Source organism: Anopheles coustani, chromosome 2 (assembly GCF_943734705.1).
Source record: "Anopheles coustani chromosome 2, idAnoCousDA_361_x.2, whole genome shotgun sequence".
NCBI lineage: Eukaryota > Metazoa > Arthropoda > Insecta > Diptera > Culicidae > Anopheles > Anopheles coustani.
The window spans coordinates 33,580,896-33,608,861 of NC_071289.1; the positions used below are offsets into that span (position 1 = coordinate 33,580,896).

Genomic DNA, 27,966 nt, shown 5'->3' on the forward strand with positions numbered 1-27,966 from the left:
AAACCCGGAGAGAGAAAGGGAGCAGAATGTGGAAAACTACGCAAGATATGTATAGCAAAAGTGAAATACAAACAATTGATTACAAACAGAAGACCAGTGGGTGGTTTTGGATTGTCGAATGGAACCCCTGATTAGGGTATTTGAATGGAATGGATAAATTTAATTACGGTAAGTAGGGTGAGTCCGATGTCCGACTTGTTATCACAAAAAGGATCATGATCAGGTTGGCAATTATACATTCTAGAGTAGAGAAAAGAGAAGTTACAGATATATATACAGATTCATCAAGGACCTGTGAGAAATTAATGCTTTCTGCTTATGGCTGTGGCCTTAATGCCTTCGCCATAAGGACATTTGGAATCCAAAAGACTACACAACATGGGGTAATAATGGTCAAATAGGGAGGAAATTTATTGCCATGTTGAAATCGTTGGGAAGGGAGAAAATAAATACAATGCATTTGTCATCACACCCCCCGGGCGAAAAGTCCCGTGTGTAAAATAATCACAAGAAAGATGCATTCGTGCATCACCACTTTCCCTTCATCACGAACTGGACATGGTGTTCACCGATGGGCTGGTGTTACTAGCGATGCTACTACTTCCTATCATACTACTCGTCATACTGACACAACCGCCACCTACTCCTGCGCTACTGCCGGTGTTGCCTGTGACACAGCCAGCTCCTCCTCCTGTTCCTCCTCCTACGCTCTGCTCTGTTTCACTCTTGCCATAGTTCGTATCCTTCAGGTAGTAGACCGCCCCACCGTTGATGAGACCGTGGATCGTCTTGCGGAGTCCGACTAGCGACGCGAGCCGATATTTGAGCGTTACCGACTGGATGCGTCCGATGAACCGTTCGATCGCCTGTTCCATCTGCGGTGTAATGTGCGGCTCTAGTTGGAAGATTTTCACCAGCGTCTCAATCATGGCATCCGTCACCGGCATTCGCTCGAGAAAGTCCTCCAGGTAGGAAGTTTCCCCGCGTAGGACGTAGTGCTGATAGATCGCGCCGGCCCAGTTCACCTCGATACTGTAGGCGCGTGCAACGATAAGCGTCTGAGGGACGGTTAGCAGGAAGTTGATGTAGTACAGGAGCGTTCCGGTGGCCCCATTGGTGCCGGTAATTTCCGGTCCCACCGTTACACGCCGCCCGTCGGTTTCTGCGGAGCGGATGTTAAGCACCGACGTGCAGAAGCACGTTGGTTCCGTGGAAGTCGCGGACGTGGTTGACGATCGATCGGTTCGCTTGACTGAGGGAGAACCACTGTTCCCACCTGCCCCCGTCGTTCCTCGTTCCGCGGCAATGGCTTGACGAACGAGACAGATCTGTAGCGCTACCAGTTCCGCGTTGGCCGCCGCTCGCTGGGCTAGTGTGAGGTTGTTATCGAGCAGATAGGTTTCCGCGGCATGTGTATAGGCATCCATGGCTCTCGTAAGTTCCGTCTGCACCAGCGATGTTGCTTGCAGCTGCTGACAGTACACAATGCTAGGTATCGGTGTCTGCTGGCCACTGCCTATCGACATTCCTCGCAGCGGAACCATCAGTGTCACCTCGTACGTCTCGAGGATCGCATGGATCGTAGCTTTCGCTTCCGTTTCCCACAGCTCCGCGATCTCTTTATGCATGCGGAAGTGTAACGCGGCCAGGCGGAAGTAATCCTTTCGCTCGGGCCAGTGCTCGTTCAGGTAGGCGATAATGGCCGACTGCAGGCGCCTTCCGTTTGCCGCGCGATCATCGAACTGACCGAGCAGTGACTCGAACTGTTCGTGCTTGATGAGCGTTTCGAAGCAGTAGTACATATCGCGGTACCGGCCAATACCAACCAGCAGTCGCACGATCAGGTTCCACGATTTCGCCGCCGTTAGGATTGCGGTGAGAGCTTTGCAGCATGCCAACACCTCCATAATGCCCTCCATCGAACACTCGTGCACGAAACAATCGTGCGCTTTCACCAACAGCGCCACGATGATCGTGTTCTGTTTCTTGAGCGAAAGCACCTGCCGCTGCAGGATCTCATCGAGTCGATCAACGAGTACAACGACGTCGTTTGCATTGCGCAGCGCTGGAATCGTCTCGAACGACTCTAGCGCATCCTGAACGCTCTGATTCGTGTCCTTTCGTTCACGCTTGCGATACAACCGGAGGGCGTTACAGTACCGCAGCAGTACATTTCCGAGCGCGGTCGTGTTGGGCGCAAGCTCGAGAAACAGATGGAACTCCCGGTCGATATTGTAGCCCCACAGCAGCTCATCCGTTTTCATGCCCGACTGTTGTTGCTGCTGTTGCTGCTGTTGAGAGTTTTGCTGTTGGAAGAGGTAAAACTTGGACCGAACCACGGACGAGACGATTTCCGATGCAAGAAAATCGGTGAAACTCTCCACGCTCATCCGGGTGGCGGTCATGATATCGCTGATCACCTCCAGCTTGTGGACGCAGTCTTCCCGCACGATCTCGGGAAGAAAGGCAAGCGGATCGCGTAGTTTGAGCAGTTCGTTGTAGTCGCGATCGAGGTACATGGCAACGCGGTACGTGAGGATGACACGTTGAGCAAGATCCTGGCCGTGTGTGATACGGTTTCCAAGTCCCTAAAATAGTAGAAAGAAGTGTAAGTTGGGCGCAAAAATCACTATGAGTAGACACCAACTTTGGTAAGTGGCAAGCAGTTTTATCTTTCTATGCAAAATTTGAATTACTGATCCTCTATAGAATTATTGCACAATGCAATTGAGGACGAGGATTACGAGGCCTTTCTCGATTCATACAAAAAATAAATATATTGAAAACAAAAACCTTTTTTGAAAGATTTAGAAAAGAACGACAGCGTCTGATTCCTGACTCCTTTTGTATAAGATTTTGAGAAACGTCGAGAAAAGCGTCGTTTGATCAGTATGAATGACCCCAATTGTTCGAATTGATTAAGTTTTCCGTAAAAAACTTACGCTTATTGCTTCGAAAATATCCTGTCGATCGCGCGATGGAACCTCCTCAAAGTCCGACATTCCCGCCGTGCTCGTGTCGGACGAGTCTAGCTGCGTCGCACCGCCACTGCTCTTCATCGGCGAGCCGTCTATCCTGCCCGTCGTCGAGCTTTGACTGACGCGGCTAATACGTGAAAGTGTGCGTCGCTGAAACCGACCCGCCGATCGTGCTCGGTCTTCGTTCAGCAGCATTCGTTCCTCCTTCGAGAGGTTGTAGAAGCTAACCAGTCCCTCGGCAAGCGCCATACAGAACACGATAAAGTGCAGATCGATGGGCCGCTGCTCGAAGATCGCCTGGTAGCGTAGGGCCTGTACAATGTCCCCGCAGTCGAGCAGCCGGTTGATGAGGGCGTCGAGCCGAAGCCGTTCCTCCGGTTGTGCAAGTGGCAGATTCGAGAGGGTCAGATCGTCGATACCGGCAACTTCCTTCAGCTCGAGAAAGGTGTGGTAAAGGATGGCCGTCGATTGGCCGGCCTGTTGGGATGCGTCGGATTGCTGGCGCCTGTTGCACCAGTACTGCGACCGGTAGAGCTCGAGCGTGTCCTCGTTGGTGCAGCGTACGTAGCTGAGGGCAAGCTCGTACTCAAGCCGATCGCGGTCGAATGTTTCGCTCGGATAGAGACCATGCTCGCGAATCAGCTCTAGGGCGCACTTGAGCAGCTCGTAGCGCTGCCGATCGCCATACTCCAGCCGGTTAGCGATGTGAGTGAAGAAACTGATGCGTAGTTCCGGTCCCAGCCCATATCGTTCGCTATCCACCCGGTAACGCTCAAAGTCGCCCACCGATCCGGTCGCCTCGAACGCACTTACCCAGTGCTCGAATATAATACTCTCTCGCGGAAGGGACGCTTCATCCGCCACAGCGATCGCTGCCTCGTGGTACTTCTTCTTCACCAACCGCTCGCAGAGTGCCTCGTAGAATTCGCTCTCCTGTTCCTTCCCGGCACACGAACGCTCGTACAGGGCGTAAAAGTCGATCGTGATCGATTGACAGTGGCGCACGATTTCGCAAATACGCAGCATCCGGCCGAAGTCAACCTCGGCGATCAGGAAACACCGAAAGTCACAGCGTACGTACACCCGTAGGAGCAGCAGCTGATGGTGCAGGGACGCGCGGTTACTCAGATGGATCATCAACAGACGGGCACTGAAGTTAAACATCACGTACTTCGGAATGCCTAGCAAGAAACATTCCTCGCCGGTGGACGAACTGACGAGGAAAGTGGTGAGCAAATCGGAGGCACGATCCGGATCGAACAGCACGTCTTCAGTGACGCTGAGGAAACTCGCCAGATAGTGCCAGTTGGACCGGGGATAGAATATTGCTAACGAGCTCGCGAGCGTACAGATGCGACCAGTTCGAACCAGATGCTCCACCAGACCGCTCACAAAAACTGATCCACCCCATTCGCCTGTGGCTAGCAGCTCTTGAAACGGATAATCCCCAGCCAGCATGGCCCAAACGATCCAGCAATGTCGTCTGCATTCCGGCGGGCACACTTCGCCGGCGAGCAGTGCCAACAGTGGCCATCGCGAGCGTATCGAACGGTCGAGCAGATTCAGATACGTTTGCGGATAGCGCTGCGCCCGGTGACTTCCAGATTTCCCTGCCGTGACGATGAGGCGGGCAAAGGATTCGAACTGGGACGACGTGATCGAACCCGATGGCGGTGATGGTGGTGGTGCGGAATTGGGTTCGTTCGAGCACAGCAGCACCGTTGAAACGAGATCCGTGTCGTAACGCTCCGATAGGAAGCAGGCGCCATCGTAGCACGAGTTCTCGTCAACGGAGGCGGCGCCTAGTGTCGGTGGTGTGGAACCGGTGACACCGCTCGTGCGACCTCCGCTCGAAATGACATCTCCTTCGCTTGACACACTCGAGTGCCCGCTCGAATCGGCCGTCGTGCTGCTAGCCTGAAGGGAGGAAAAGTAAAAGATTTTACGCTTAAGTAAGTTTGCTTGCTTGAGAATGATAAAGCGTTACTTCCATTAGAAGTGGACAACAATCTACGTATACAGCAGTATCGAATGCAATCAAGTGAATCCCCTGTCCAAGAACATTCTATTTCTGGACACAGGCAATCTCATTCCTTCACGTTTGAGTGGAAATAGCGAACATCCTTTGCATGGATGCATAAAACGATCGATTTCAAATGTCACCCATTTTTCTACGCGTATCGCAACGGCATGACCGGGTCACCGACCCGCTCCAGTCCGCAAACCAAACCGTTGTCGACCGGCGGAGTAAACCGGTTTCGTTTTATTTTATTTTGGTTCAAACAATTTCCCGCCCGACCATCCGGCCATCATGTCGGCGCATTCGTCGGTTCGCCGCCCGGGTTTGATATGGGACACATTTGATAAGCACACAAAATGAGTCCATCATCCGCTATAGCAGTGGATGTACGTTCTTTTTTTTTTTCGTTCTTACTTGCCCCTGTCTCACTTGATGCTTATTGCGCAACAAGATTGTGGTTTGCACATCTGGGAGAAAAACAAAAGAGAAAGAACCTGCGTACCGTCCGTCTAGCAATTATCTCCTTGTAAGACTTCCCCCCGGCAGTCGTAGGGTACTTGTGGCCGACATTTAGCTGGATGAGAAACCTTCCTTCTGTTCCTGTGTGCTTTAATTACTTTCACTGATGATACGCTCATTCAACCTCGAGGTGTAAGTCTGAAAATCTGCTTATGTTTACTCACTGCAGTATTATTTGTTGATACAGTATTCTTGTGTCTGTGAGTTCATAGACGGGCTAGGCAGTAAACTAACCTATACATTAACAGCTTTCTTTTGTTTTCTCCGATACGGGGCAAGTTGGAGGTTGGACGCAGAGATAAAATTACATTGTTGAAGGTAGTTTTTTTAACTGGCAATTTAAATTGCAACGGTTTTCTTTCCATCGTTCTAAAGAGATTGGTTGTACTACATCAAGTACTCGTTGGATAATGTTTTCCGATAAATTTAGGTTGGCTTTAATCCAAGCACCCACTGCACAATAGTTAAGTAAACATCCTTGAACTCGCGAAATTGGAAACAAACGTGAAAGGTATCCGGACTGGAAAAGAATGTTTTCACGGGATATCGTAGGGAACCTACGGAACCTACTAATAGTAAAAGGAAAAGCAACTTACCCTTCGCCTGCGTCGTGGTGTCAAACTAGAACGTCTTTTAATGGATCCAACCGAGCTAGAAATCAGCGGTACGTCCCGGACACTGTCACCGTCCTTCGATTGGTAAAGCAGAGCCACCATAAGATTTTTCCCGATCCGTGCTGTGTGGAATCCAGTCCGACACAGTTCCACCACCTGCTCCTGCGGGTAGTTGAGATAGTCGACAAGCAGCAAAAAGCGATACCAGTCATCGTGCGCTAGAAGCCGCTCCCTCAGGTAAGCTTCCGGGTAGGGAAGTCCGTTCGTTCGGGCAACCAGCGTCATCGCTTCTAGATCTATCAGCAGCTCCGGATCGTCGACCGGTTTGTCGGCTATCGCTTGCTCACATCGATGCAGTAGTCCGGATATGCTTAGCTTCTGTAGCCCGGAGCCGGGGCCAACCTGTTCCGGCCGGTCGACCAGCGAGAGGCAGCGTAGATAGCCCCTCGTGGGAACACTGCTCACACCGATCATTTCCATGAAAGCAACCGCATGTGACACTAGCTCCTGGTCCCAGTACTTTCCGATTGCCATCTGGGCCACCGTTTGTGCGGCGCTGTTTATTTGGCGGCTGGAAATTTGCGAATAATTCTGTAGTTGCTCCCGGTAGAATTCGTACACCGCGTAGCAGGCCCGATGGAGCCCGATGTAGTGCGTGTAGCGCAGGGTAACCGGCTGGCCGTACTTTTCCACCAGCAGGGGATGGTTGAAGTGTGGAATGGTGCCGTACTGTTCGAGCAGCTCCATTCGAGCCGCACGTTCGTCTTCCTCTTCGACCGCACCGTTGGCGTCAGTTCGTGTGCCGTAGAAGAGAAACTGCTGAATTTTCCCCGCATCAGGAATACCAGCGATAGCGAGAAGCTTTTTCACCATGACATCGTGTTGCGGCTGCGTTTGTTTGTTCCGTTTGATGAAATTGTTCAAATGTGGCAGCTTCGCCAGCAACGGATTGCTTTCATCAAATCGAGTGTTTCCCTCGTCGAGACCATACTCGAACAGATACACAATAGGATTCTCCTCATAAAACGCCCTGTTGTGCGTAAGGATGTAATTGGATGTGGTACGAGACACCTCTAGCAGTTGTTTCGCATTGATCGTGGGGTCTTGTAATTTTTGCAACTGAAGAAACACGTTCACCTCGTCCCGATGCTGGCCGGCCGGGTCGTTTGCCAGTTGCTCCAGCACCTCTTGACTCACGATGGACAATCCGAGCAGCGGGAAAAACCGATTCTCCACCAGCCTGCGTGTTATCTGCTCGCGAAACCAGCGTGCCTCGGTCCAATCGCGGTTGTGCTTGTAGCTTTCGGTGGTGAAAAGTCGTCGCAAAATCGCCACCGCATCCTGGCGTTCGTGGTCGAGAAACTTGCCGAGGCGGGCTAGCTCGTTCAGCAGGATTTCGCTGCGCGAAAGGGTCCTGTGGTGGGACAACTGTGAGAGCATAAAATCGTCGATCTCCCAGCGCTGAAATAGCTGTCGCAGGCGCTCGTTAAACCGAGGATCATCGTAGATATCGATTTTGATGCGCAGCAGATGTGGCGTAGGATCGACTCCCTGTTGGAAGCAGCGGCGTAGGCTACTGTTCAGTTGGATCCATATTTTAACGAGATTCGCGATGTTGTTCTTCAGCAGATAGCTCCATACGGTGTAACGATCAAGGATTGGGGAAATTTCCGTTTCTGCCATGAGGAGGAAAGCATTGAAACAAATTGATTAAAACAATAACACCAAACGCGAGACTTCATTTTAGATTTGGGTAGGTCAGCAAAAAAAAAAAAAAACAAACGTGCATTCCATAGTCCACCAGCAGTGATCCTACTTAACGACGCAAACCAATCTCCTGTGAGGCTTATCTGCCACCGTTCGGAGTATTTTATTTTATTTATTTTGGGACCAGTTACGGCCATCATTTGGCTGATTACTCCGAACGTTGGAGTGGCTACTCTCGGTTAGGGTTGGGTTTCAAGCGATTGACGTTTTTTAAAGCGATTGTAGGCCTTCCGTTTGACACTTTAACATCCATGTCCCTTTTTATGAATGGCCTTGAATCATTCCCACCCATTTTCATCAATACGTTTGCCTTGCCTTCGATAACTGTTTCGGTTTAATCGGATGGATCGATGCAGATAGTTCTAGACTCGTCGCACTTGATCGCATACTTGTTGTCAACCGTGGAATCGTTCCATCTAATCTACTATCAATATTGTCCATCGCCCAATATTGAGGACCATCATAGGCATTCATTTGCTCAGCCACACAAGGAACTTTCCACGTGATATTCTAACAACATATTTCAACTGAATCACATGATCCACAAGGAACTCTCTATTTTTCTCCTTTTACGATCACCTTCAATGATCACACCCTTCGAAAAGGGGGAAGTCCTTTATACTCATACAGGGGGAATACTCATATTGCATGTTCGATGTCTTATCACTTGTTGGATTTTGCAATGCTTTGTATATAGTCATGAACCAGATGGGCCGCAATGAACCAGATGAGGACCCGCCGGACTACGACGGGCAAGTCAAAATAATCTCTAACTTGAGAAGTTATAAATAAAATGCCGTTCAAAGGAAAGGGCAATGGGTGATTCACTGGACTTCTACACTACACAGAGTTTCATACACGATCCGTTCCAGAAGTGAGTTTGAACGCACGGCGGTCAAGGCTACCGACACTGAGCACTGAAGGATTTTTTGATAGGATTTCTTGATTTGATACTATTTGTCAGATCTGACTCACGCACATAACTTGTCCGTTTGGATTTCCACGATGTTAATTACCTTGATTTTTGAAGAATAAATCCACAGCAACCGAATTCCGGTAGACATCCTCCTTCATGCAGAACGTGTTAAATGACATCGTTTCGATCTCGAGTACCGTATATCCGTTGGTCACTTCGTTTAGCACCTCGGCCATCTGGCGTACGTTTGCTTTGAGCTGCGTGTACACCCGCCAGCTGGCCGCGATCCGTTGCTCCTCGCCGTCGGTATAGCTTTCGACTGTCCGCGTCAGATGTTCCCGTATGTAGTCCCGGAGTCCCGTATCGGTTGTCTCGGCGGCGATCTGGTAGAACACGTACTTTGGCACGCGTTCGATGTTCTTTAGGATGTGGTGAGCTTTGTGAAGTTGTCGACTCGACAGTAAGCGATAGACGTACGCATTAACCTACAAAATGAAGCAACGGAAAAGAAACGATTCGATCGGTTGTGAAATCTATCTGGATCTGCGTTTTTGCAGCTGCCGCGAGTGTGTGTGCCAGCGGCCGATCGGATCGCTACTGATCGACGAAGACGAGCGATGGTCGAGAGCAGACTCCGTCACAGTTTCCGTCAGCATTATTCATTCGGCTTCGTAGCCGATAAGGGTAAGCTCAAGTTTCTTCGCCAACAAACGTGGGGCGGTAGCACATCAGCTACTCCGCACTCCGGCAGGGGTACACTTTGAGCTCGGTTCACTTTTGCGCCATCCCGTTCTCGTCGCTCCCGGGGACACTTATATTGCTCTTTACATACTGATAAGCTTGAGCCGGGTTGAAGCTTTGCTGTAAAACCCGCAAACAATCCATCGATAATGCAAGTGCAGGGAGGGAACGGTTCGATTTTATGGTTTCATCTCGCAAACGAGTTTTCAAGCAGGCAGCTCAGATTTATAAATAAACAAAATAAGCCGCAAAAACCTCTACCGCACCCTAAGGCGTTGCGATTCATTAGTCAGCCCAACGATGGACCAGCTCTTGCCTGAAAGGTTTTCGGTTTCGCCGGCTGATGAGAGAGTTAGAGACTGTTGTGGAGATGCAGTGCAGATTACCTTCTGAAGGAAATAATTTTTCGCTTCCGTCATCGACAGCTCGTTTCGCTCTGCCAGATACTGGATGCAAAGGTTGACGTGTTTGCCCTTGGTAGACACCTCCTTGATGATAACATCGTCGTCCAGTTTCTCCCATCCTTTCACGATGATACTTTTCTCTGGCGTCAACGAGTCCCCGGGTGCCATTTGGCAAACTTCTCTATGCTAATGCAAATTTATTCACAGCAACGCAATCACAGCCTTTTGCTAAAAGTGTGTCATTCATGGAAGCTCTTAAGGAGTGAGCAATGATATGAATCTTTTACACTTTACAAAACTTTATACAACTGAAAACGAATTCGCCACACTAAGGTAAAACAAGTGTACAACACAGAACGAAACACAGAACTGGTTTAAAACTAAATCGATATCCTACATGACACACCAAACGATGATGCATTGAAATCGAACGAAATCGAGGATGGTTTGTTTACGTTCCAAACAGCTGTTCTTCAGCTTGGTGTTGACAGCTTCGAGCTGTCCGTGCAGCTTTGCATCAACAAGAATTAAGAACCTTAGTCACAATTTGAAAAATGGCAAAAAAAACAATATGTTAATAATTTGTCGATACCTTGTCCAATTAGAGCAAAAAATCCCTCAAATTAAAGGACCTCAGAAGATACACAACAACTTCATACAACAAAGATCCCTCCGTAATTCTTCCTTTTAGAAAAAATAAATATTTGCTAAAGAAACCTTGTTTGGTAGTGAGAAATGAAAACGTGGTGAATAAGTGAGAAAGTGGTGAAACAGTGCACGTTTGTAACAGCCGTTAAAAGTAGCGTCTTTGGTCTCAGGTATTGACTTTTGCGGTGCACCAGCGGTAGAGCATGTGCTAGTTTATGTGAATTGTGTGCTCATCCCCCAGTCCACAGCCTGATACTTGATATCCGAGCCATAAATAGTTGCCCCAATTCGCTTGAAAAGTGAATTGTTAACAAATTTGTTATTTCATTTGAAACTATCAACCAACGTTTCTGTACCGAAGACTCATTCAAAAATGAAGAATTTAGGAAGAATGTTCGTTTTACAGAACAGCTTGCCCTCAAAAGACCTTTCATTTAAGGGGTCTATTGCTAAAATTGGTCCAGGCACTAAAAAGTTATGAACAAATTAGCTTGTTTGAGTTTGAGTATTTAACGTTGTGACCAAGATTTTTGAAACTTATTGATGTCAGCTTGGCGCGTTGCAGCTTTCTTCTAGTGGTGGGTAAATCGAATCCCCAAATTCGAATCCTAATCCATCAAACAGTCGCAAAGACGATGTAACGTATGGAAACGATTTTCTCCACAGGCATTGCAAATCGGGCACAGCGATTTTTTTTTAAACTGTTATGTTTTGCACTTCCAATTAGTCTTTATTCCAATTTTGAGACATTCAAACCATTACATTTCAAAAACACGGATCAAGTCAGAACCAAATCAAATAGTTTCCCAAACAAATCAAATCTGGTTCGAATCCCAATCGAATCAAATCCTTAGAATCCTGTCAAATGTGATTCGAATCATTAGAATCCATCTACGGATCGAGTCTTGGAGTCTTCCGAATCCCGATTCTGCCAACACTATTCAAAACAATCGTCAGTTGCGAGTCGACTGGTGTCGAGGTTAGACGTCGTGGATTTGTTGCTGTGCGAGATTTTGTTGTTATTAAATCAAACGTAAGGAAGATGAAGAAGGGAATTTTATGAAGCTGATCTTGCTATTGGTTTGTACTGTTGAACCAATGCCGTACAATGTTTTATATAGGATTTGCTAAAGTTAACGAAAGAGAGAAATTGATCTTGTTGAGTGAGCCTGAACTGCTGGAGGCTTGAGGAGCTTTATGCTGTAAGACATGTGTTGTTCACAGCTGGTTTAAATGATGTGATCATTGACCGTTCTGTGATCATTATAAGAGATATCGTGATCATTCTGGTGGCTATTCACAGTAGGACAAGTTATGCGATCGTACATGTTTAAAATTTGCTGTTGTAAATTTACGGTGGCAAATGGAAGTGTTTGTTTTACGAGAAGTGGAATTACCCTGTTTTGAAAAGCTCACAGTCAGTAGACTTAAAATTAATGGAAACTTATGTGTTTATCATGCCGGCTGCAGTGATCTTCCACGATCGAAGTGTTCTATTGCGAGTACCAGAAACCAGCCTGGCTGTGTGTTTGTGTGTGGACGTGTGTTTTGTTCTTGATTGTGACCACCTTTCGGTTTTGTGTCGTGTGCTAGAAAACACCTTTCTGTGGGTTAAAGGAAACAACCATCAACTGAAAAACATAGAACAACCAAGCAGACAAGTGTTGTTGTTCACCTGTGATCGAATGATTTTAGGTTGACTTCTTCATTCATCGCTTCGCATAAGCTATGAAAATTAATTGGATCGAAGCGATACCTGCAGAGCACATGGAATTGCAAGTAAACTTTAATTCCCAGCGAAGCATATTTGAGCCGATCGGTTAGAAGGGGGTACGAAATATGTTGAATTTGCTCAGGTGACAAGGTCACTTCCCCCGAATCGTGTCGCTTTTGTCGTCCAACAAATCAAAACGGGTATAATAATACACATTGAATCAATAGCTTTCAATTAGGTTCGATAGCCGTTATTCTCCTGGGGTTTCTGAGAAATTTAGACACAATGTGTAACCTTGGTAAAGGTGAGCGAGGCTTCTTGAATGGTTCTGCCAGGGCTTCCCTGTTTAACCATTTATCGTATAGCTCGCGGGAACCAGCAAGAAAAATAGCGCGAGTAGTTTGAAAAATTAATTGCATCACCGTATTCTTTAAAATGCACATGCGCAATTCCTCGCATATCTTCTGATCAGAAATGTATATTTGTTGTCATACAAAAATCATTAGAACAAATTTATTTTAGTTTTGATGAGTGACTTCCAAAATGTTTGAGAACGTTCCATGGATCGAAGCGTCCAAACACATTATCTTATTGAACAAAGTCGATATCAACGATAAGTAAGTTGGCTTTTTGTTAATGCCAAAGATGCCAATGTTTCCTTGCGCAAGCTTTGGATGCACATCTCGCGACTTGTTTGAGGAAGATCTTCTCACCAGAAAATCTCGTTCTCGTGATGATCAAATGTGCCTCGTCGTCGATCGCGTGTCCTCCCGCCCTCCCACCTGCACCGGTGCACCCGGTCGGCATCGGTCCACTTTTTCCCGGTTGTTTGTTTCCTCCACACGTTGCGCTTGCTTTCACGCACCAGCGCCACACCAATACCACGCGATGGCCCCGAGGGGCGGTGGGCGGCCGGTGGATGGATATGATGACCTATGGGCTGCACTTGGGCGATCGCCCTTGTGCGGTGCGGCGAAGAAATTCTTGCGCTGCCTGAGACAACCACGAAGAGTTAGTCGCAGATCCGCGCTCGCGCGCGTGTGTGTGTGTGTATTGGTTACCGGCCAAAGCAGCAGAAGTAGCAGCAGCGTGAGTTGGATGCCTTTTTCTTGGTGTTTCTTTTCTTTTGCTCTACGTCTACAGCTTCTCTCTCACCAGTTCTTGCTTCCCTTTGGGGCCGGTTTCGCTGGAGCACAAGGTGGAACACGATGGAAGAACAGCGCAAGAAAGATTCGTGGCGGAAAAGGAGGAACGAAAGAATGAAACTTACGGGTTTCCTCTGTCAAGGCAACGGCGACGAAAACGGCGACGTTGGGTTGGTTTGGAGGGTTTTCCCCCTATGCTACACAGACGAGCGCACACCAGCTTTGGCTGCGTACACGCGCCAAAATATTCGTGGCCAACACGCAGAATGCGAAAGCCAAAGAACGGGTTAGCCAAACGTTCAATCGATGAGTTGAAACAGGGCTTCGTTGTTCGGTGGTTGTGCTGTTGTTGGCTGCTGGTAAAAAGAACGATCGTGTTACACGCGTTTGATCATTCACTGCTACATACGCGACTCTGGCCGACCGGTGTATTGGTGAGCCTTCCCAACGCCGGCTGGAAGCTGAGCATAGGTTTAGCAGCTTAATGCCAAGATCGAATGTCGTTGGAGCGGGCTCGTACTGAAGTTTCTGCGTTTTCTTCCTGATTAAAAAGTAATGAATAACATACCAATGCTTCTTTTCAGCTCCTCGATCTGAAACGTCTTTGGTGCTTTGACCTGTCTCATTCAGAACTCGATGAAAATTCCTAGTTTCGCCCGTCGAGACAACAAGGTCCGTAGATATTATTATTTGTCCCTGAAGGAACGCGCACCTGAACGACAAATATTGGTCGCTGGTTCGTGCATAGAATGCTCTGCTTTGTACGCGATCGTACGTACCACAACCTGCCAAGAGACCCCGGGCAAGTGGAAATGATGTTGACTTTGACGTCCCCGCGTGTGCGCAAGCAACTCAACAACACCCCAGCAGATAATTCTTTTTCCGTTTCGACGCGGGGGGACACACAGCATACAAGCAGCATGTCAGGAGAATCTTCTGTACGTCCGCACAATGTTTGTCTCCGCATAGTAGGATCGCGTCCGAGGCTAAACACAGGGTTTCTCGAGGCGCGTACCCCAACCGTAGGTTCTAATTCTTTCCCAATCGGAGCCCTTCGGAGCGCAGGCTGTATGCAAATACCTGTTCTTTCCAAAAACACATTTCTCATGTTCGCCCATCCGGGGCCCCCGCCGGACCTCTTTGTGCCGAGAAGGGCTGGCTGTTGTGTGCGTGTATGTGTTTGCTTGCATGTCAAAATATCATTCAATTTTCATGAATATTCATCGATCATGCGAAACGGAAAGTGAGAAAAGTGAGAACATTCAAGGATTTACCTTTTTCCCGGTCCATCCATTTTTGTTCCTACTCTTTCTCTCTCTCCTTCTATCACGTGTAATTTTCTTCATGCCGAAGGCAGGGTTCAATTTTACACCGCCATCAGTTGAAGAAGGGTGGCAGGTATCTTTGAACAAGAAAGCATTCTAAGGTGTCGTTGCTTTCGGGCATTATTATTTAAACGAAGAAGTGCAGCACTTGCTCGCAATTACAGGTACGATTTTGCTTATGCCGTCATAAAACTGGGAAATATTTTACACTTGTAAATTATGCGAGATTGCTAGACCAAAGCAGCGTTCGCTGGCTTGGGAAAATATTTAGAATCGATGTGTTAATTATGTTCCTTCGCGTGAAGTGTTTTCTTCTGAACGCTGTCAAATACAAAATAGTGATACGTAAAAGCGACAGAACAGTAAAAATGTTCCCTTTTATGCATCATTATCACGACGCTTAATGCCCTATTAAGCTGATACGGATAGCTGAATGTCATGCATGTTTGATTCAATTTGTTCCATCTCGAGAGCGATGTTACAGACGAGGTTGGAATCGAAATAAACTCATTTGGACAAATTGTTCCGTCGCGCTGTTGGGGCCCTTCGGTGGCGTATCTCCGGTGGCGAACGGGAGGATCGTTGCGCATGCAGCTGGCGTAACAAACCTTGGTAGCCGTTTGCTTGGCGCACCGGAAAAGACGTCGTTTTCACGGTTATTCAAATTTTCGCCATGCTGCACCGTAACGGAAGCATCGAAGGCCGGTCGGCTGGCGGAAACGGGGGGAAGCAGATTGTCTCACGTTGCACGCAGGAGCAAGATCGTGTTGAGGAAGAAAATGCTTGGACTAAACCAATCAGTCTGGGGCGGATGGGAGTCGTGTTAACATGTGTGTTTCTTATTTTCAAAAAAACTGATTGACAGAATGCAGGTATTTTGTACTGTTTTCACTTGCCCAACAGTCGTGCAACTGATGGTAACAGATAAAATTATCAGTTGTCCATCAACAATTAGACATCGGTGTGGCGTTTTCGAAATTGTGAGTTTTGATGTCATCGTGGATTAAAAATCGTTGACCGAAACGCGATAAATATTAAAACGATCACATGTTTGTGATTTATGACAACCTTCTCAGAAAACTGTCCGTTTTTATTTAGAGCACAAGCCATTCGTATGGCTTTTTCCTCCAACCCCTCGCTACGCACACGCGCACACATTCCTAATATTCATACTTCCGGTCCCGGGGCTTCGTGCTTTACGGTAGCCATCGGGCGAAGTGAAGTGGTTGAGTGCGCTTGATGTTTCTTTCCGTCTAAGAAATCATGGCGAAACGAAGCCCTATCATCGAACACCAGTCGGGGTGGGCTTTGGCCCTGGAAAAGACACGTGGATACGAGCAGTGAAGTAGAAAGATAGATCCCTCTCAGATGGATTTTTGGAATGCAAATTGAAGGGGATTGATTTTGGACATGTTTTCCTTGGAGAATCTTTCCCGAAGATGATTAATTTGGACAGGTTCCACGTAATACTGCAATGTATGCAAATTTATTGAAATGGATGTTTTGTGCTATCTTTTCCACGGCTTTATAGTGTGAGGTTGTTTTTCTCCTCCTTTGAAAGATTAATTTCCTTCCTTTCAGCGATTTTATGGCAGGGATTTTGTTCTGGATTTTCGGTCTGCCAGAGATTCGGCCCAAAGTGATCACCATTGCAGATCAACAGTCTCGCTGATTTTATGGTTTTATTAGTATCTTCAGATCATAACTCTGCTCTGATGAGTGTGTGACAGTGAAGCGACGTGCTTCTTGCCCCGTGGAACATAGGAAGTCGTCCACCGAGCTTTGGCCCCCATCTCCTTCTTTGCTTCTCCAACCTGGTACGGGTAGGCATGAAATAGAAATGCGCGATGTTGAGCCACGATAGCAAATCATTCTCGCTTCACACAGAGCCCGCCAGGTGTTGAAGAATGGCTATATAATGCGTCCCGGCGAAGACGAGTAAAAGCGCCGGACGGGGAAAAGGAGGAAGAAAAAGCAAAAGCGTTCTTTCCGGTTTCGCGGATGGAGAGTTTCATTTTCGTGGCGGGTTTTGTTTTGTGTTTTATTTCTTCTGCCATCGTTGGAATCCGTGGCGAATGTGTATTCTCCTCTGCTTTACTTAACCCATTCTGGTGCGCAAGCGGGGCCGGCCGAGAGATCTCTGGCGAGACGAGCGTGCGGGAGCAATGTCTGTGGTTCCAGCTCATGGCAAACCGGAGGCCTTCACGGTCAGTCTGTGCTTGGAATGCCGATATTTTGCCTCCCCGCTTACTCCCCCTTTTTCGCGGGGTTAGCGAAAATACTTCCAAGCGAACGTAAGCAAAACCCTGAATAGACCGCTAGAGGAAGCTATGGAAACTGCTATGGGAAGGAGAAATTGACTTGGCAAAAATGTTAACCTGCTCCTTTTACTGTGTACGTATTCTAACATTCCACTCCCTCGTTCTATGGTGGAAGAAACATTGTGTTAGTTTTTTTTTCTGTTAATCTTACCTAAAGAGAGAAAGGCACCGCAAATGGCGGGAGGAGTGGCTGTTCCTAAGCTCGTTATCTTCGTTTAGATGGATGATTTATTTGGCTTTGGCAATCCGTTGAGCGCAATTCATCAACAGCGTCATTCTCATCAGCGGAATCAACGCGACCGCCATCAGCAACCGTTGATCGGTAGCGCGATGTCATGGGAAAATGGGAAATTCTAAAAGAACAAAAAAAAAATCGTAAACTGGACTGTTGGAGCGATCCGCAACAGGAAGTGCTATCATAACATTTCTGGTGTTTGTAGATAAACGTTCATTTTGTTGTTTTTTTGTTCACGCACTGTTGGGCGGTCCATTGTTTAGAGGTTGGCGGGCGAGCGGAAGAACGAGCCGATCTATTTTGATGATAAGGTAAAAGAAGAAAATCGTTAAATCCGGAAGATGTCTCTTAATCTGCGAGAAATCAACATTCTTTTTCCCCGTACGGTACTACCACTGTTGAGAGTTCAGCTAATGGCCAGCTTATAGAAGGGGTGGATAAGTGGAATGGAACCGTTTTAATTTCCCCCAGGTAAACATCACCGACAGTAATGGAAAATTTATTTTAAGCCAAACAGGCAATTATTTAGTATGAATAATTTTACTGATTTATGTTAACATCCAGGCTTGCATCGGGCTGATGTGGGGATTTCTACATTACAGTATGTGGAACGACTGTGTATTTTTAAGTTGTGTTCAAATGTATCCCTAAATAAATTAAGAAACTAGTCTAGCCAAATTGCATGTTTCCGCTTTGCAACAGCATGTTTTAGTCTATTGACGCAATAAATTTCTCTATAACTACCTCTTCTGGTGGTTTGCGTTCCTAATCCTAGACCTATTGCAGCATCCCTCGTTCAGCTGACAATTTAGGGTATGATTGTTGGTTTTTCGAAGCCTTCTTTCCTGCGATGAAAACATCTCATAAACACACGCTCACGTACCGAGTTGCCCTTCGATCATATGATTATAATTAACTCTCTTCCGTCGGCTCTTCTGAGGGGGGTTAGAGAAGGGAACATTCCATCGGGAATACCTGGAGTAAAGGTTTTCAAACTAGTAAATAATGTCCGTCAAGCGATCTACAGCGAAGTCTTGTTTTATGATGTCTACCGAAAAAACGTTAAATAAAATTAGACAAGTTGTTCAATTCTTGCACGTACGAAGAATGAATCTTTCGTCCACAAGAAGATGCGTCATTCATTTTAATTTTATGTGCCGCTTCTCTAGTTGGTGGAAAAATAGAAACCCTCCGCAGGGTTGCAAAGATGGAAGCACCTTCACCGTCGACTTGCCGGCGCCAAGCAATCGTTTGTCCTTGGGCCCACCCCGTTGTGTGGCCTCCGGTCGTCCGGCGGAAAGAGAGCACCGAGCGGTGAGCTCCGTTCCGGTGAAAACCATTCGAAATTATTATCGTCGATGTGTGCGCTTCGCCAGTACCTGCCATTAAATGCGTGTTAAAGATTGTAAACCATTTTACGGGATTAGCTTACTACCGCCCGTGCACTTGCACTCGAACAGTGGTTTCAGCATCGGCGGTCTTGTTTCTTCCTTCGTGCATTTCCACCACATCGAAGCCTCCGGTGTTACTTGGCATTTTCGCCCGGTTTTCGGGTTGGTCCACCGTAAGCCGGTGGAAGCCGGATCGTAAAGTTCTATCACCCGCAATTGTTTCTTCGCCGGCATGGGAAACGATCCCGGTTGTTGTTTTTTGTTCGGATGTTCGCAAGACACCCCCGGGGGGTTTCTCCGCGCGAAGGGCGAGTTTATTGAGCAGCCAAAGAAGAACCTTGGGAACTTGGGATGAACCCGGGATATGCGGCGGAAGAAATGCTACGGTGAAAGCGAAATAAACCACCTTCTTAAGGGCTGTGTTCGTAAACGATCGTTCAACGCTGGTAGTCATTATGGAAGTTGCCTATTTTGGGAGTTTTAAGGGCCCTGCTTTGCTATAATTTATTTCTCGCGTTGGACGTGCTGAGTGTTGTAACTATTTGAAGTTACCAGCAGTCGGAGGAATAAAACTGTGCTAGAGTTGGTTTCATACGTTTGGCGATGAATGTTTCGGATAGAAAAAAGAAACATATCGGAACCAAAGGAATGGCTAGACGCGGCCGAAACCGGGGAAAGTAAACACGACATAACTTATGGGCTGAAAAAGGACCCGCGCACGTCACTCGTTGCACGTTGAAATGGATCTATCGGGAAGGATTGGGCAGTGCGAGGGCGTCGGTCCCTAAAAAAAACCTGTTAATGTGAGGCAGACAATATGGACACCGGGACCGCATGAAAGGAAGTGATAAAACGGGTGAAAAGGAGTATAAAAAAGGACACATTTTCGAGAGGGGGAAAAGAATGGTTCAGGATTGTACAAAAATAACAACAAAAAAAAAACAGGACGGACGAAGGTGAAAAAGATCAATACAAACAAAGGCAACACGTAGCGAAGGTAAAGAAAAGGGACGACCGACGGCCCTTCAGCACGGTAGAACAGCGAGTCTCCTAGGACGGGTGAGGTTCGTCGCTTGAAAGCGTCGTTGAAATCGTTTGAATTGATGCACTTGAGAATGGAGGGGAAAATTGTTTGGAGGTTTATTCTGTGTTCTTTTTGTCGAACAGGTAGTATTTGATTGATTTTTGATGAGTTCAAACATACCGTTCGATTCATTTCGTTATTTTTCCCTAATGCTTTCTTTACGGTTTGTTGTATATTCTTGGCAAGACATAGCAGACTTATAGGAATAGGGGAATGTTCATATAAATGTTATTCTCATCTAAATATCTGGTGTCGTGGAAGATACCAGCTGCTTGCCGTCCATGGCTCTGTGATACTCGGACGGTATCAATTTCCACAATAGAAGCTACGCCATCTTTACCTGTTACCTTCCGGTGCGTGTGTGCTGTTTTTTATTTTCGATTTATATTTACACACCGACCAAATTTGATGCGCGCGTGTGTTTTTACGCCTTTTGCCGTGGGTCGGTTTTTGTAGGCGTCTGTTTCGGCTGTTTAATGGACATCAAAAAAGTAATGGTGGGTTTTCCTCCCCGGGGGGAGGCCGCGCTCGCTCGCGGTACGGCGTGCCACCCGGCCTCGATTTTTCCTCATTACTTCGAGGCGCAATTATCAATCCACGGTTGCTTAAAAGCTTTGCTGGCCAGCGATGTTTTGCGGCTTGTCGGCGTTCGATCCGCTCGGTCAAAGGCCGACCGCTGCTGAAGCCCGCATCTCGCTCTCGGGCGCGCGTATCGCCAACATTACCAACAGTCTAATTTTCCACCGATTTTATCGCGCGGAGGTGCGAGAAATTTTTTTTTCTGTGCATCTCTTTTCTCGTAACCATTTGCGTACGGCGGCACAAAACAGGCGCTACTGATTTGGAAAGTGCTCTCGATATCGGATATTGATACTGCGTCGCGCCCCGCGGGTCGATCGCATTGTTTCCGCATCAGTGTTAATGGAAGTTTTCCATTTTTTCTCCCCAAAAGAGAAGATGCGATGGGTAGGGTGTTTTGTTTCAAGAGTTTGATCGTGTTCGCAGTTTTTTTGTTTCCATTATTTTGTACAGTTGTTAGATAAGTGACCGAAAATTTCAAAACGATTTACATACTAGCATTATTGTCCATTTCATGATACGATTGGTTCGAAAAAATGAAATAAATCTAAACAGTTCTACTTCATCGTTGTCCGCCCTTTTGCTGCCACTAAGCGTAGTCGTCGTCGTAGTTTCTAATTATCTTTTATGTTTGCTTCGTTTTTCCACAGTGTTGGAAAACACACGATCATCAACACGAGTTTCGCGCTGCAACCTCCGCGATTGTGACTTTGAACGTTGGCTCCTCCTCGCTTCGCACCATTCACAGCTGGAGCTGGCAAAAAGAGTTTCCCGAATGGATTTCCCGTAGTTTCCCGCCAAACGTGGTGCTTGAGCAGTGCGATCGCGCGCCCCCCCGCCTCCGGGAGCATCCGGATGTGCGTGTGTTTCGCGGGCTTCGCGCGGTGTGAATGGTGAAAATTAGATTCCAGTTTCGTGGTTAGCATTTTTGTTTTCTCAGCTTTTGGGAAAATCGCGCTCGCCCTCGGAAAAATAGGAGAAAACAGGGAACGGCGCGGAATGCCAGCCAGCCAGCCGGCGGTCGTCGGTCGGTTTTTTTGTTGTGCAGACGAACCTAGCGGCCGGAGGCAGGAGGCAGAGGTCAGAAGTGAAAGAGTGAAATGATGAGATAGTGTGGCGTCGGGAAAGCAAAAGAAAAAAATAATAATAAGAAGCTGCTCTGATGTTGAATAAGAAACCGGCCGCGCATCGGTCGGAAAAGTGTGAAGAAAGCAAACCTCCCCCAACTTCCCGCCCCACCCACCGAGGGAAAAGCCCCGATGTAAATGGTACAGCCGGCTGGCATGTGGTGCGGCGGAGTGTGCGTGTGTATGTGTGTGTGTGTGTTCGAAAAGTTTGAATTAATGTGAGGAGAGGAAAATTTCAAAGGAAAAATTACTCCCCGCAAACCCCCGTTGAAAGCGTTGATCCGGGGGCGCCTCCTTCTTGTCGGCGGTCGGTGGAAAGGGGGAAAACGGAAAACACTCGTCGCCGGTGGCCCGATGAGGCGTGGGGAAAGAGTGGGTTACACGTACGGGTGCGCGGGGTTGGCGTGGTAGCCGTTGTGAAGTGAACACAACACGGTTTGGTTTTCGTACAATATCTGCGCGGCGAGGTGAGTTTGGTGTCCGCGAGTGTGGGTGTGCGGGTGTGTATGTGCGCGTGTGTCTGTGCATGTGAGTGTGTCTATTGGCGACAGCACAATGGAAACGACGACGACAACGACGACGCCACCGCCGCCGCTGACGACGACCACGACGGCAGTAACGGCGACGGCTCCGACGCGATTCGGAGGTGGTGGAGGAGGTGTGGGGGGAGCTGTTCCACCCCCTGCTGGTAGCGAGAGTCCCGCCGGAGTGACCTCCGCAGAAAGTATGGTCACGAGCGTTGCAACAACAGCAGCGAATCAACACCACAGCATCATCTCCGCGACGAGCATCCACAATGGTGGCAACAATAATAATAGCACCAGCAGCAATGGCAGCAATAGCACCAACAACAATGATAGCGGTAACAATAGTGCGAACAATCTGAAGCGAAGCAGTATGCGGCTTATCGCGACTCCGAACGTCGCGAGTTCAACTGCTTTGGCAGTTCCGTCAACTCCGACGGTGGCGGGAAGTGCGGGCAGTGGTGGTGGTGGTGGCGGTACACCAACGACACCTGCACCGACGGCAGCATCATCATCAACCACCACAACGGCGACTGCGGTCATTGACACGGTTGCCTCAACCGTGTCCTATCACCGACGACCATATCCGGATGCAGCACTAAAGGTAGGTTATGTTCCTTTCGGACGATAAATAACGGTGTCCATGGATGCGCCTCCTAAAGGATCTGGTAGGGACGAATTTGTAGACATTCAAATAACAGTTTTGCTTGCGGAATTCAGACATTCCCCATGGTTCCCCAAGATCTACTAACTCGACCCTCAAAAGACTGGTAAATGGTAACGACTTTCCTGGCTATCAGCGGATAAATATTCACAGACTTGCTAAAGAGCTCCTCAAGGCTGACAAACATATATCCTAACGCGACAAATGTTACATTTCCGGCGTCGGGGAGGGTTTGATTTCACCGATATAGCTGGTGAGCAGTGTGTTTCGACACTGAATTCATTTAAATGCGCACATCCGCTCGACCGTCGCGACTGTCGGATGGTGTTTCATCTGGCATTGAAGGTGTCTCTAGCGTCTCGGAACTCAATCGGCTCGGGGGTACGAAAACGTCGATGTTAAAGTCTCGGAGAGGTAATCCGTCACTTTATTGTGCGTGTTGGGCGTTTTATGAAGATCTGAAGTCTTCTCGATACAGGAGAGTTAGACAAGATCTAGTTTCAGTTTAAAATAGAGTCAGAATCTTGGATGGAGGATCAGTATCTCCGTTGATGTATCTTCTGTCCTCGTGTCGACGTCTGGGATTTCTTCCTATCGTAGGCTGCCGTCATCTAAAGGTTAATAATCTCCACCGTATGTTTCGGATAACCGGCGTGCGGAGTACCTGGCACCTTTTTGCCCAGCACTGGTCGAGGAATGCTTTCAGGGCAAAACCGGCTACAGCAGCCGATAATACTGTCACGATCAGCAGTGTGACGGCGCAGGTGTGTAAAAATAGCTCACCTAATCTTATCCGATCGCGCGCGGACATACGGCCGTCGATCGGAAGGATCACGCGGAGTTGGATTGCCTCCAACTAGAAACCTCCCGCGGACATTCCCGTGTGGGCTGCGATGCAAATCGATGGAATGCGCTCTTTATTTTCCCTACGCCTTCGAGGCCGATTGCGAGGCGGGAGAATGATTGCACTTTATCTGATCTGGGGGGGCCGCAGTTGACCGGTCCGGGAGTGATAGGCATCAGGTGAAACATTGAAAGAACATTTACGAAATGGATTCACCGGGTGTGGTGTTGTCGCGAAAGATAGTGGAGGTTGGGGTTATTGATCTCTAGAGCGCGTTACTCTTGAGGTGGTGAATTTTACATTCTTACTAATGGAAGGGTCAAGATGACCGTAGGAAGATGTATGCAAGACAAACATTGTTACACATAGGATACGCCCCGACTTCGCAGACTGAGGAACTTCAGTTTAAGACGATTTCCGTCGGGAACATTTTGCTTTTACCTTTGTGCCGCAAATGCGGAAACGCTCCACTGGAGAAAGGTTACGCTGAAGATCTACGCTCGTCACGCAATCCTTTCGGGTATCGCAAGTGAGGGACGTTTTGTGTCCGGAATGTTGGACAACTCAGGAGTTCCTCCAATCTCCGCCAGCTGGCGGCAGAAACCGGTTGGTCCGTACTAATCCGGCAGGACTGAGCGCACGAATCCGTGGAAGTTTCGGTTCGGCCGGGGTTACGGAATTTCTCGTATCTTTCCAACCCCTCAGCGCAGACTGACGTCAGCCCGCATGGGGCCCGAACGGTGGACAACACTTTGTAAAAGGACCTTTTAACGCGCTTTTGTGGACCCCGAAGGGGCCGTTTGCGCTAATCGCGCTGGCCCGCGCACGAGCGCTTAAAGCTTAAGCGAGAGTAACGCCGATAACGCTCTCCGGCGCTGTCAGCATAACGGGACTGGTTTTTGTGTGTGAGCCTCCTGATGGCCGTTTACATTTAATCTCCGGGCAGGCACTTAAGGTACAGGCCCCGATCGACGGAACAATCGACGGCTAGTGCTGGCTACTTGCTTGCCGCCTACACGATGGTTTATGTTGGCTGCTTCCCTTCTCCAAAAAAAAAAGGTGGTAAGTGGCAGTTCAGGAGTTTTCCGGTTTGGTAGTTCTCCGATGAATTGGTGAGGTGCAGCACAGGACACTAGGCCACGGCGGTGTCATACCGTACGATCAGTGTTTTAAAGCTTCAGGTGATATTCAGGACTATCCGCTCGAGTGACAGCTTAGCGTGAGAAAGGTGATTTATTGAAGCGATGACAAACTTCCATTAGGTACACTGCGTTCCAAAACGATAACCTTACTTAGTTTTTTCTATGCAGAGCTTATATGAAACATAGGATTTAAAAAAAATACACAACTATTTTTGAGTGTGCAATGAGTACTTTTTATTAGGTGAAAACGATCCTTTGGCATCAAGAAACTGAAAAGTATGTTGTCCCAAAATGATAGTCTCACTTGGGGATTTGATAAAATAACAAACGAAAATAGCAAAAATGAATGTAAATGAAGTGATGTAGTAATCAGTAGGTTCCTCCATTAGGATTAATTTCTTAGATAATTCGTGATTGTATATTGTACGATCATTTTTTCTACGTATTTACTGATATGGAACCCCAAGCATTAGTAAGTTCAAGCTCCTATATGGTATCGTACTGTTTCCTATCTTCATAAATTTCTCTAACTAACATTCTATCATATCCCCACACATTTTCTGTTGGATTAAGATCTGCGAAAATGGCTTGCCAAGACATTTGTTTGATACCCGATCGATTTGATCATGCTAGGTAAATTCTTGTTGTCTTGTGTGCGTGCAAGGTGGCATTATCTTGCTTGAAAATGAGCTTTTGATTGTTGAGATGCTCCAGGTGATTGCTCGAAGTGCAGATGCGCATTCACGTTTATTTTTATTTTCTACGGTCCAAATTCAAATTAACTGACAAATTTAGGAAATAACAACAATAAATTACTGTTACCAACTGATTGCGTAATTTCGAAGTGGTTGGTTTTGTTGAATTTGAATGTTTTTTTAAGTGAGTATCATTTTTGGACACTTAAGTTTTTTTAAATTTTGGTCTTTTGAAATATGTTTCTGTTATTTATTATTCCTTGCGAACATTTACATTAGGACAAGATTGAAAAAAAACTAAGTGAGGTTCTCATTTTGGAACGCAGTGTATAACGTTTAATATCTACATATACGGAAAGTACCTTTTTGCACGCGATGATGTACGTTCAAGGAGAAATATAAAAAAAATCAGCTACTATACTGGCTAACATTTTAATTTTGCAATGAAAAGTGTACCCTCTAAACTGTCCTTGTAGACTTCTCCGAAAAGATCGATACCAACATTTTCCACCATAATTCTCTTATTGGTAAAGTCGCATGCTCAAGCTATCATTTTCGATCATCAACTTGATGTGTACTTCGCATCGCGGACATGTTGATGATTTATGTGTGCGAGGGGAAAACTGCTCAAACATAACGCAAAGAAATGTTGCACGATGGTGTCGAGCGTACCTACCTTTGGAGATCGAATCGAAACTTACGTTGGTACCCGCAGAGGTGGAGCAGAAACCGTATCGATAAATCAATTCGAAGGTAAACCAGATCTAAAACCATTGAACGTGTCGCCATTCTTTCCCCTTTTCTGATCCTTTGCGATACGAGAAGCGTGCAGTATGCAGATTAGTACCCATGGGAGGCAGTGTACTCACGCTACATACACATATACTACGAGTACCTATCGAAAAGTTGTTGGAAAGATTTTCGATCTACAGCAACACAAAGTTCCGCTGGTTGGTTCCGAAAGAATAATGGCTCCTAAATGGTGTCCGTAGGAAAAGTAATCTAGATATTGACTAGGAGCGATAGCGACGCCACTCACCGGGTCCTAGCCTGATCCCTGCTCCCCTCCCCCGCTCCTCACCCCTTTACAACGAACCGTTTAATCTAGCAATCAATTAGCATTAGATAGTAGAGGGGGTTTGATAGTTTTTTCACCAGCCTGCTGAATAAATTAGCTCACGAGGGACGAGTAACAAAAAAAAAAAAAATGGATGGCAGGTAAAAAGAGCTAAATCCGCGGTTGTTATAGGAGCAAGCATCTCTGAAGAAATGAAATTTGCTTCACGAACCTTGCCGGGCCGGGCCCAGGTGAGCGTTTCGGTTCTGCTGCTGCGACAAAACCGGCCGCAATTCTTACGCTTCAACCAGCGCGCGCACTGTCAGAGCGTCATCCGGTCAGATGGGGAACCGGTTTGTCGCCGTCGTTGTCGCCGGTCTGCCGAGAATCTGCTCTGCGCTTGTGGTACGGGCAGGGTGGTAAGAATGGCATAACCGACGGCCAAGAAGCCGCGAGGCTCCCATTTTTGGATTGCGAATCATTTATTTTGGGCTCAAAATGGAAATACTAATGCTCATTGATGCACAGAGCAGCCAAGCCTGAGGCTGAGTTCTGGCTCGGGAGATCCCGAAAGAGGCTCGAATCCTTAATTGCTGAACCTAGATGTAATGGATTGTTATGGTCCACGGCTAGGATTGCTGATGAGGGTTGCCGTAAAATTTGAATATTTCAAAGGAACTCATTTATAAAGTTATCGGTTTTGCAGTATAATCCAACTGTCTGTTTCGAGATCAGATTCCCGATTGTGTGAGAATTTCGAGCCAATGGGAGGAAGTATTTTTTCATTTGATAATATCAATGGCCAGCAGGCGAAATCAATGAATTATCGCGATAACCTTCGAATATTGGCGAGAAAATATTAATGAAACAGGAGTAGCCAAGATAGGTGGAGTATCATGTGAATCAAAATGTTGGTGAAAACATAGGAGTTAACACGTTTCAAAAAAATCGTGCGTTATACTATAGTATTTCTTGTATAACGAGACGAGAAGATGTTTGAGGCTCGGTATTGTTTAATTACCACAAACATTAATTATACATTTTTGACTTGTCTGCAAATTGCGTTATAAAGTTTAACCTTAAAACAAATGAAAAGAATTAAAACCCAAAATGACACATTCACCGGGTTGGTTTTCAAATAACGATAATAAGTGTCTTGTTACGCTTTTTACATTCAATCCAGAATGGTTAGTTTTTTGGGCTTAAAATATTTACTTGCATTTCTCTTTTGGTTGTGCTGTGCCGGCACTGATTACCAGCTGCTGCAGATGCATTTATGCTGGGCAGCGTATTAAAACATTCCTCTCAGTACGTGTGCACATAAGTGCCGAGGGTCTTCGCGTGCTTTGATTGTCGCCAAAAGCTTCTTCTCCTCGGCCGTTTGCCCAATCTTTCGCCGTTTGTAATATTTTCCATTCTGTTCCGTTATTTTATTTCCTTCGTTCAATTTTATATGTATTAAATGTTTGTCCCGCGTGGTTATCAAGGGGTCATCTTTAATCGCCCGCTTTC

General features: G+C 47.0%; 2 protein-coding genes across 2 annotated transcripts in view; one reads left to right on the forward strand and one right to left on the reverse strand.

Moving 5' to 3' along the window:
* On the reverse strand, positions 1 to 10,127 carry LOC131264270 (uncharacterized). The gene is made up of 5 exons (XM_058266554.1): positions 9,942 to 10,127; positions 8,915 to 9,299; positions 6,114 to 7,807; positions 2,943 to 4,895; positions 1 to 2,588 (listed from the first exon to the last, which is right to left on the reverse strand). The coding sequence occupies exons 1-5, from the start codon at positions 10,125 to 10,127 to the stop codon at positions 546 to 548; spliced, it is 6,261 nt and encodes a 2,086-aa protein (XP_058122537.1). The 3' UTR covers positions 1 to 545.
* Positions 10,128 to 22,254: 12,127 nt separating this feature from the next.
* Positions 22,255 to 27,966, forward strand: part of LOC131264272 (protein Shroom) — a 185,429-nt gene continuing 179,717 nt past the window's right edge. Inside the window, exon 1 of the mRNA XM_058266555.1 lies at positions 22,255 to 22,656. Coding sequence (XP_058122538.1) covers positions 22,255 to 22,656 — 402 coding nt within the window. The remainder of the gene's footprint in view (positions 22,657 to 27,966) is intronic.